The sequence below is a fragment of the Salminus brasiliensis genome, chromosome 1 (genome assembly GCF_030463535.1).
Source record: "Salminus brasiliensis chromosome 1, fSalBra1.hap2, whole genome shotgun sequence".
NCBI classification, from domain to species: domain Eukaryota; kingdom Metazoa; phylum Chordata; class Actinopteri; order Characiformes; family Bryconidae; genus Salminus; species Salminus brasiliensis.
In genome coordinates, this window is record NC_132878.1 from 38,586,273 (window position 1) to 38,597,981 (window position 11,709).

At 40.7% G+C, this 11,709-nt stretch overlaps 1 protein-coding gene across 1 annotated transcript; it reads right to left on the reverse strand.

Moving 5' to 3' along the window:
- Positions 1–632: 632 nt before the first annotated feature.
- Positions 633–11,449, reverse strand: cd164 (CD164 molecule, sialomucin). The gene is made up of 6 exons (XM_072679011.1): positions 11,272–11,449; positions 9,917–9,994; positions 5,709–5,774; positions 5,538–5,609; positions 4,688–4,747; positions 633–4,555 (listed from the first exon to the last, which is right to left on the reverse strand). Exons 1-6 carry the CDS (start codon positions 11,336–11,338, stop codon positions 4,395–4,397), a joined length of 504 nt encoding a protein of 167 aa, XP_072535112.1. The 5' UTR covers positions 11,339–11,449; the 3' UTR covers positions 633–4,394.
- Between the last annotated feature and the right edge of the window lie 260 nt (positions 11,450–11,709).

Genomic DNA, 11,709 nt, shown 5'->3' on the forward strand with positions numbered 1-11,709 from the left:
AACGGCTCTTGGGTCGTTTTTTCACACATTTAATTTGTGTAAAATTTCAACCTGAGAATGCAGTGGTTGTGATTAGAGCTGGGAGTAAGAACCAGGAGCAAAACAAAAGAATCAGTTAGCGGTACACTATTTCCCTATTCGGATCGGATAAAACGAACACAGGCTGCTTTGCCAATTTCCTCTTTTATAGGTAAACTACAGGTTTAAAAGACACTTAGCCATTTTAGCAATTTTAATGGGCTGAATGGGCTGTACATTTTCTTCCTCCTCCCCTGAGAACACTACAGGCCAAATGACCTTCTCAAAGCTCTGATCAACGTATCAATTCTGGATAGAGATCTCTGTGGTTTTTCCAGGCAGGATTCCGACCACTGCCACTCTTTGTATTTAGTCTCATATTTGTGGCCCCTAAACCTGGTCCTCAAGGTCTGGAGGTAATGATATATAAAATCTGGACAAAATAGGCCCGCTTTATCAAGCATCTTAGACAAGTACCGATTCAAGAACAGCATTCCTTAGCTGTTTAATTGAAGTCTGTGTTAACAGTGCCAAAGCATCAACTAATACCAGCATTCGTTCTATGAGAAGCTTGATAAATATGGACCAATGTATAAGAAACACAAACGAAGAACTTTTATTACTTTCACTTTTTAATTAATTATTGTTTTTAACATCTTCAACCTAATTGCAATCTCACAAAAAAAAGAAAGAAAGAAAGAAAAAAAAAAGGGAAAAGACTAACAAAAGAATGAAAGAGATTTCCAGGAAACTAAAACCAACATCAACAGAGCTGAAAACATCCTTTAAGGCAGACTTTGTGGCAACACAATGCGATAGCAAGTGTAGGTGCAGGGTGTCTATATGCATGTGCGTTTGCTCTCAAATAAAATGCACTTGTGGAAACCTTTAACACATCTGGACCAACCTCAGATTCATTTACGATTCCTTTTACACACTGTTAAGGACCAGAAAGGTTATTAAAAAAAAAAAAAAAAAAAAAAAAAAAAAAGACACAAAGCTAAGCACTGGAAAATGAAATTAAATGACTGCGCATTCTACAAACCACTCATAAGTAATCAGAGATAAAACAGAGTCAAATACAGAGCGGTGCAATGGTGCAAACTAGGCGCTAAGCTCAGCTCTCAGCGTTTATATAGGTACATTAATAGTGAACTAAATTTTCACCCAGGCAAGAACATGCAAAGTCCCTTTAAGAACCATCAGTTTAAAGATTAGAATCTTCATCATTTAACCTTCTGCATAATTAAGGCACTTCGTCTTCAAGAGGTGCAACACGGCATGAGGGATGATAAATCTGAGAGAAACGACCAAAATAGTTGGGTGGGGGTGGGGGGGTGCAAAAGAGAGTGAGAGAGAAAATGTGAGCACTAGAACGAGCAAAAGGGAGAGACAGAGAGGGCACAAAAGAGAAAGAGCAAGAGAAAGAGAGAGAGAAAAACAGGGCAAAGTTAGGCACTCCTAAGAGCTTCTCTGTGGGCAGAACACTGGAACTCAACCCCATCATCATTCCACATTCCCTCTTACAAGCTCCAGCCTCAGACCAACACAACGGGATCTTTGGATGTAGACTAACGCTGTTCATGCAATAGTGTGACTCCAGTTAGTTACGCTCTGTATCTATGGCATTTAGTAACAAAAACTATTAAAGACCCAATCATGTGCAGAAAAGAGCAAAAAACAACAATCTAGTAATCTAGCATACATGTCATTTGGCATGATTCCAGCAAAAACAGGCAAGCCCTCAATCTCTTTTTCCTTTAGCATTAAAACATGACCAACAGTCCCAACAGTGCAAGGCAAAAGCTGATGGAGCAAATCAGCAACCCCCTAAAATCATGCAAGGACAGACAACTTTGGCGTTGAAGCAATCTATTCAAAGACTGCACAATTGGCTTAAGTGGTTTCGGTGAAACGTGTAGGAGGCCTTGACCGCAGACCTTAAATACATCAAAAAAATCAAAGCGACAGCAATATTTAAGCAGAGTCATTGATGGGTCAGCGAATAAGCATGAGCCACAGGAAAAAGAAATAACTCAACACACAGCTACAGCACAAAGATCAATGCAAAAAAAACTGCAGAGGAAATATATATAATAAAATAAAAAGCAATTCTGACATTTCATCAGAACAGGTGACATCACATTATTAGCAGCAAGCTATTCAAGATTACTCGATTCAACACGGGAATTCCAACCGTTCATCTCAATGCGGCCACTCGTCTCCTCATCTACACAGCCGCACACACACACACACATTCTTGTGGTGGCCTGATAAAAGCAACGAAATGAAGAGAGTATCAAACAAAGTACATGAAATGCCACATATACAAGGAAATTTGGTATGCAATCCAATTCAGGAATAACCTACAGTCGGTCATCGCAGACCACGATAATTATACAGACGTTCTAAACTAGGCAAGCGAACCAAACCATGTGGCCTTATTGAGTTTCTAAATTTGAGGAGTTTAGCTCTCACAAACGAACCTAGCTTTTTAACAATCGTCCTTGCTTAGGTAGACATAAACAGCTCTGGTCATATTTTTAATGTTTTAGGGTCTTTTTTTTCCCACCAGAACTTGGCTCACTGTTAGCACAAGGACTAGACAATAGCAGGATATAAAGGGCCTCTGACCTGTGGCCAGAGCTGAGCCCTGCCATCCCTTGACCTGAGCACTGGCAAAAGGGATGCATTCAAATAGTTTCTTTTCCTTCTGTCCATCTGGGGAGGAGAGGGGGGTCTTGCTTAGTATATAAAGTACCTTTATGTTTTTTTTTATATGACTAAATACAAGCTTTTGCTTAAATTATACCAATATAGACCTACAAATGACTGCATTCAAAGAAAGAAGGGACTGCGGACCAATGAGATGCAGGGAAAGGAAAAAAAAAAAAAAGCTCTTGTGGACGAGCACAAGGCTAGATAAACAGAGCCAAGGCTTTAGGTGACTATACAAACCATAACATGGCAATTTTTTTAAACTACCAAAACTAATCATCTCTCCATTAATAGACTCTTCATAATATAGCAATCAGTCCAGCTGGCAGACTTTACATCAACTTCATTGAGAACATTGAGCACACGCTCGTGCAAACACGAAGCCCGCTCCAGCAGGAGGTGGCAGACCACGAAACCCATGCATGGCGTCAATGGGTGGTCAGCACTCACACATTCATACTTTTAAGGCTCAGAGGGAAGGAGTGGAGACGAAGAGCATCAATAACCGACAACAAGCGGAACAAGCCACGGTGAACAAAAACCCTGAAGGCACGCCGACACAGTTTCTTTATGAAACGACCATCCAGAGCCCTCCACCAACACTTTCTGGCTTACAATACGCTATTACCATTATTAGTACTGGATTTGGCTAGAGGGTTTCTACCGACTAATCCTGGCAACAGGTACTAGACCAGACTTAAATCGGTTGTATTACAGACGTAAATGGCAAAAGGTTGAGCTAGGTACTCTGATTTATTGCAAGGAGGTCATGCTCTTGTGTTTGGAGAAAATGAGAGTCGCAGCAAAACAAACAACAGCCATAAGCTACAAAAACAACACCACATAAATGGCCTGTGACTGTTAGTAGGGCTTTAAGCTCAACACAAAATAAACAACCAAAAAAAAAAAACCTCCACTTATTAACTTAAATTATTCTTCACTGATTTTCAACATGCACGTATGGCTTCAAGGATTCTGGGAGGATGGATCCGTAAGTTTTCCTTCTTTTTTATAAGGCTTATGTTGAATGAACATAACAGGTCACAATCAGCACCAGAAAAATAAGCTAGCCAGTGTGACTTTGAGTACTGTCATAACATCATAATTTAGTTCTGATTAAGCTAATGTAAGGGCCATGGGCTAGCATTAACTGGTGTTATTAAACCTTTACCTCCTAGAGCAGTGGCATTTCAAACCATTTGCAGGAATACAACTGGAGCAAAAGGGTAGCTTTAACCTATGCAAGGTCATTATTATTAATAATAATAGAAGCTACTGGGATAAGAGCTCAATGAAGAGCTCACGCAGATGGGACGGTTACATCGGAGATGAGCTGCAACTGAGAATACTGGAATTCAAACAGGGAAATGCCACTGCTCTAGGGGGTCACATTTATGGCAACAGGTGTGTCTTTGTGTATATCTACACATTTGTGAGAGCCTTGACTTCATCGAAAAGTAGAGCTCAAACCACAGGCATCAAATACATTATCATGGTTGACAACACAGGAGGATGGGAGAATACAAGTTGCGTGTGTGAGAATGAAACTGGGGATGTGTGTGCGTGTGTGTGTGCATGTGTGCGTGTGAGTGAATGGATTATGTGAGCTCAGTGTTTATGTAGTGCAAGGTGGTGCCTCCAGATGGCGGCAACGTATGTTACAGAGTGTGGTAGTTGCGGTCCTTAGACTTGCAGAACTTGTAGAGGAAGAAGATGACTGCTTGAAGGCCGAGCACTAGCACGATACCGCCGATAAAACTTGCGGCGTCAAATGTAGACCTCTTCGAAGGAGGGGAGGTGGGGATTATCGTGGTTGCGTCTGTGGAAAAGGTTTTAGCTTAAATATGGTAGTAGCAAACAAGTACAATCTTAAGTATAATTTTTTACTTTTAGTCTGAAAGAATTAATATTTTTATAGAAAACACTTCTTCTATTCTACACAGACACTTACTTGCTGTGGTGGTGTTTTGAGCTGGGACGGACGTGGGTAGGTGGGTGGTTTGTGGAGTAGCTGAATAACAAAATAAATAATAAAATAAATGACTGTGGTCTGGCAGAAAAGGAACACTTTCCAGTTGCTATGTACATGTACAGTTACATAAACACAAAGGTAACGGCAATATTACGCCTTCAATGTATTTAATGATTCAATATAGATAATAATTCTACAATAAATTAGTTAGGAATAACATAGCAACCAAAGGCACAGGTCTGCCATTAACTGGAAGTTGCTGGAACACCAGGGTCACTGTCTACAGTCAGAGTTTTACATCACCATGGCCAGAGAGGCTCCTTTCCTAAACAAAAGCACTCACTCTGAAATCAGTACCTTCAAGCTCAACTAAAGTTTACAGCTGACCATATGGCCCGGATTTAATGGTCAGAGGAGACAGATTAAGTCGTTCGGTCACAAAGAGAAACAGAACGAAAAATCACATTGTTCCAACTGTGAAGCATGGTGATGGTTGCTTGGTGATGTATTATCATACTGCCATGACTCTGTCCATAATACATGTATGTGATCAGTGATGTTCTGCATTACAACATTTGTTAATATCTCTGAGAGTATTCCATTATCAATATTAAAGTCATCCTAAAATCAAAATGGAATTGAGTTCATATAATAACAGGTCTTAATTTTATCAATATGTAATGACTTCTGCTTTCAAACTCTGTGTCTTCTAAACATTAAATATCAGTTTGAAACATCCGTCTAAAGCAATTATGTGCTGTATTGTTAAGCTTGTTGCACTGTGTGCCATTTCCTATGTGATAAAGAATGCAAGACTGAGGGATTTTACCTGTTGGAATAATGGAAGTGGTGTTGGGTGTTGTGGGGCCCTCTGTGGGATCCGTAGATGGATGTGGTAAAACTGGCGGAAAGAAACAGGAAGTTGGCTCAAACCTTAAGTCTCATAATACCGATAGGCTGCATACTGTTGTTTTAAGGATACTACTTAGTACAAGCTTACCTGAGCAATCGACTTTGGTGCAGTTCTCACCAAGCAAACTGGAGTTAAAACAACCAGTAGTGTTGGCTAAGAGGCAAACAAATATGAAAAGAAATCAAATATAGGTCACAAATATGAGAGCAGGAATTTTAAACTTCTGTGACAGAATGAGAGATGGTGAGAGTGTGTGTTGGGCTATATTATCATATATAGAGATAGTTTTCATTGGAAAGCAGCGTCATGGTCCCATGTTGGAAGTTTATTTGATTTGGGGGCACGAGCCCTTCATAAGTATAGTCAGATCAAATTTGCATGCACATGACCATCATCATTCAGTGTTCACAGTGTGGCGGCAGTAGCAGTTCTTTAAAGTCGGTACCAAAGTTGGTGTTGGTGTTGCTGATGCATGTAGACATGACTTTTTTTATGGCTATGTGGACATGCGGTTCATTTCAAGACACAGGCAGGCGACACTGACAAATAGAAATGTGAATCAAGGCGGAAAGCTTTATACAAAATATATGCAAAAAACATAATGATAATCTGAACTGGGCAACAATCCTTCCATATGAACACAAACAGTCCAAGTTTCCTTTTCAGAGCCCCTTAGTTACAGGTGCACATTTACAGATTCAGGTTAATACAAGGCGCCTGCGAGCTGGCCTACTTCTTAGTAACAGCGGTATGTCGGGTTGGGTAATTCATTTAACTGGCAGTGAATTCTTGTAAAACATAGCTTCGCGCCTGACTTGACTCAATTTAATTTATTTGGTATCAAGATTTGAAAACCAACTCATTTCACTTTTAGCACCGCTCATTTCAAACCAAAGAGATTTTGAAAATGAGCATGATGTTCATTGTAACCACCAGCTAATGCGTTTACTGATCCTCTCACTAATCTTAAACATCATACAAATACATGACGAAAACTGCCCCTGATGAAGGCTCATAGATTTGTCCATAGCCATGTTATAATACATACTAATGATAAAAACAATAACAATAAAGGCTTCTAGGCCTTTTAATTGTATCAAAAGCTTTGGATTAGAGCTGGGCAATATGGCGATATTTTCTTGAATCGTGATAAAAAAATTCATTATAACAATATGCTTTTCTAGCATATGGAGGATACTGTTAGTGCTTAATAAACACTGATCAGCTGCAGGTTTCATTTCATTTTCATTACAGTGTAATTAAATAAAGAGCAGCAGATGTTGCATAAAAATTACTCAGTACAAGAGAGTATCTGAATATTGGGTTATAAGAATCTGTCGCTACTGATGTTTTTAGTCTGTAATTTGAATGTATTGTGATAAATGATAAAGGTTTTTAAATATCGTGATACAGTATTTTTACCATATCGCCCAGCCCTAGTTTGGATATTTACTGTTTTACATAAACAGCATTTGTGGATAATTGACAGAACCTCTCTACTTTCTAGACATATGCAAACTAATCCTGGCCAGAACACGGATAACAGACAAGTGTTTATATCCAGGACTTTGAGGAATGCAATTATCTGTAGACCACATTTTTACATTTACGACTCAATTATAAAGTACGTGCACTCTCCCAAACCTTAGCCTGATCGGACACATGTCACACTATTATCTGAGCACAGGGACAGAATGTTTTTGAGGGTGTGCAAATGAGTGAACGAATGTGCAGATAACTGTTATTGCCTGTGAGAGAGCGAGAGATACCAGGAACAGCATGTTTCATCTATCATGCCTGTGTGAAAGGTAGCGCTCTCATGGACATTCCATGTTGTGATGCCATCGGTTTGAAAGGAGGATCACTTCTGAAGTTAAACGCAGTCATGAAAGCTGATTTAACAGTTAAACAGCTTCGATGGGAAGCTATTAGGTTCCACTGACTATCACTTTCCAACACACAGAATATCAATTTCGCTGTTTTGTTTTTACACAGTCTGCAGATAAAGCCAAGTTTTACACCAAATCCAGAGGGCAAACATACTTATAACTTGGAGAGTATGTCAGAGTCACAGTATCATTTCCAGGCAGTGACAGCACCCATTACGGATCAACAATGTCTGAGGCTTGTCCTTATCTTATCAGTTTAAAAGCATTTAACTGGGTCAGCAGATATTTCTGGCTGCTGTCTCAGCAATGACCATTTTCTCCTGGACTCACTCGTGTTCAGCCCGTGTCTGTGCGGTCTGTTCTGCTACACAAGTTTTCTGGCTCGATGAATGTCAAGTGAAGCCCCTTAGGGTCCTCCACTTAAGAACTGATCACTGCAGTGAACCACCTCACAAAGGACGCTTCAACCTAGCTATATGGGCAATATGGCAAAAAGTATTATTTTGAGATGGATCATTTTCATAAAAAAAAAATAAAAAAAAAAAGTTTTAAAAAACTTACATCAGCACTACATATAATAGTAATGATTTTTTTTTTTAAAGAAGATATGATTGGACAATGTTTTTTAAAGGAGGTGCTCAGAAAAACTGTCAGGATTTATCAGGACAATAACAATTAGATTAGTCATATTGCATAGCTCTACGCCAAATCTTACAGCAGATCACATTTTGATTAATAAGCAATATGCTGTAATGCAGTTAACCTTTAAATGAATAAGCTGATTCACTTTATGTGCAGTAATAAAAACTCATTGCCTCTAAATAGTCTAATATTTAATGTACTATGATAAGTGTTATGAAAAGAAAAACAAAACAACAACGCTTGAGCCCAAAGCTAAAGCTGCGGGCTTTGTTATGAGAGGGCTCAGCTGTAAATGGCAAGTCTGCTCAGTCCTGTCGGACCACTTTCGCTCCACCCTGCCCTGACTATAAAAGCTGAAACACACTGAAATGTGCACACTGGGCGTGGTAATGGCTGCCTTCTGATCTGGCTTTGAGGGCAAAGTCTACCCCCACTGGTTTCTGACAGCTCTGGGGAAAGTGGTTCATAACAGTTTCAAATACCCAGGAGGTGGAGGAACTCCATAATAACGTAAAGACACCTTCGCAGGTTCTCAGCAGGACAGGATAAACTTCTGCTGGCCCACTTTCCTTATGAAACATAAGCCTTTTTTATTCATTATTGTCCTCAACAGGTTCCCAAGTCCCTCACACTGAAGGAAAGCTTGCTCGGGCATCTGACACGCAGTTGCTGAGGTGCACAGTGCTTGACTTTCATTTGCAACAAATACGGTGCGCGTGTGCAATTCATCTGACGCTCAGCTCAGCTTTGGTCTGACAAGATGAATGAGCACACAGTGGCCTATTCTTCTATCAATTTCAAAACACTGTTAGAGTGGCAGAATATAACGCTGTGCTCCAGCAGAAGCAGCTTCTCTATCTGACACATAATTTCCAAGACAAGGGTGTGGGAAATGCACTGCAGTCTGCGAAGTTGGCGAAGGAGCACAGCTGGCTCTGCCAGGGTTATGTTCTTATGTGCAACTGGGTGGATCAGCTAAAACGGTTAAGGAGCTCTGGACACAAGCTTAGGCAGTCAGTTGTTCATCTAACTGCACAAACGATTACTATGTGAAGAACACCACAACATTATGCCACTACTGTAGTCCAACGAGAACCCTGTTCCTTTGACACTTACGTTTGGAAAAACAACTACAACTATGGACGAGCGAGAGATAGCCAGTCACATGGCTCCACTTTGCAGTTGCCTGTGAGTGGACAAGGCAGGGCCACTGGCCTACAGCCAGTCAGTTGTCCAAAAAGCCAACTATCAAAACAACAATAAGCAAATATAGCCAGTGATGTTGTTATCCCTGAAAATAGCTCTTTGAAACCATCCCAGTGTTCACCCACAGGCACCTTTGCTTAGAATGAATATTGTGCTTCATAAACAGGTCCGAAGTCTTATTATATTGCCCTTACAGACTTCATGTTGACATAAGGTTATTATATATTGCACAGATCACATGATGTAGAAGGATCTAAACGAATCTACTTAAGCCAGCAATGAAATAAGTGCTGACGTTCTTCATGTTGCCACTAATTGAATCAGGTGATACCTACACTGTGGAACGGAAAAACTCCACATCCACAGTGAGTCACAAGTACTTTTTGAGCTCGGTAGGGAAGAGTAAGAGGGCCTATAGTTTAAAACTATTATAAACAAAAAATATGGGACCCGGCTGTTTCTGGGGGGGAAAAAAAGTGCTGGATTGCAATGGCTTGGCTAAAATCAGTCAGACCTCGGTCAATTTTAAAACTGGTAATAAGAGTAATAGAAACTCACTGCAGTTCATCCAGTTACAGCCACTGGTATTCGTGCATTGTTCACAATCTGTTAGTCCGACACAACTGGACTCTCCGTCTGCAAAAGTGGAAAGAGAATAAACACACAAAAAATTACTATAGTAAAAATACTAGATCACAATATTTAGACATTTTTACAATACACAATTTTTATATACAATAAATAATTTATGTTACAACAACACTTCCTACTATAACCTCGTGTCTACTTACACAGTTTGTAACGAAACCTGCAGCTGATAAGTCTTTATTTTGTTCTGGATTATCTATCACCATACCAAAATGTATCACAATATGATAAAATATCGTCATATTGCCCAGCTCTACTCACGTCCTGTTTGTACACCTTTATACCCTTCCCATGCATACAACTTCCACTGTCTCCTGGCGCAGCACACAGCAGTGACAACCCCTGCTTCACTGGTATAGAGTCAGGACGTTAGCCGGATTTTGACATTATTTTAAGGTGGACCAAAGCAACGGAGGCTGGATGAATAACAAAATACCAGCAAATGTCATATAAAATCTGTAACCAGGCCGGCATCATTATCATCATCATCATCATCATCCCGTCCTGAAACCGAGAGAAACCCTCCTAGTCGAGAACTTTCTTCTTAAGGTGGCCTCCAAGATCCCAGCAGCTACAGTTCTGGACAAAGGTGTTAAGGCGGTTTACTGTACGACGGCGCAGACATGTCAAGACATGCGTTTTTATTTCTAGGTTTTGGATAAAGGAGAACTTTACAAGGGCTTATATTCTTAGTCCATGTTAAAGCAATAACGTTAGCTAGCTACATTCGGCTAGCTAACCAACCAACGTTCACAAAAACAACAGCTACGCATTGCATAACAGCAGCCGCTCGTCTAGGACTAGCGTTTGATTACACCGCCTTAGACAACACCGCCAGAAGAATCGGTGAGGTTTAAACAGCGTGTAAAACATTAGCCCAGCTGACTCTTTTGCAAATATGAAGCAAAAAGAGATAGAGAGAGAAAAAAAACAGCTGAGAGCCAGAAAGTCAAGGCCACTTGGCTACTCAGAAGATGCTAACCCGGCGTTCCAGCTAGTGCTAGCTAGCAAACCCGAACTGCAACCTCGGTCCTCCTACACTCGGCTCTTAATCGTTTCCTACCGAGCTACGTTTGCAAAAAAGTTACTGTGTTCAGAATAGACACCCTTATATTATTTTCGAACCATCACCGTTAATGTCAGTCGAGTGAGAACTTCTCCAAAACTTGGAGAGACTGGGTCGCTGGCTAGTTATTTAGTTAGCTAGACAGCTAGCTAGCTTAGCCACGGTGCTAACCTGCTAACAGATCAACAATCTCACTTACTCGTTTCCTGGAAACTGACTCCCAGAGCAGCGATCACCAGTGTTACGAACAACGCTCTCCAAAACATGGTCTCAGCTTCAGGTTCCCCCACTCAGACCGCCGAAAACACGCTAGAGCCCAGACTCTGGAGAGGAGGTGAATGCTGGATGTGTACTTTGTGACGATGGTCAGCGGCGTTTCCTGCTTTCTCGGTCATGTGGCAGGTTTCCTCCCCCCCCAGCTGATGCCACGTGTTCCCTCCCCCTTCACCCTCCTCCTCCTTCTTCTGCTCCTCCTGTCTCTCCAGGCGTACCGATGGGCACATACTAATATACTAATCATTATGAATATTCAGTATCTACAGGCTAATCGGATCGACAGACAACCACGACAAACCTCAGATAATTACTACGCAGCTACATCAACACTGGAAGCGGAGAGGCTCTGATATCCTTCAGC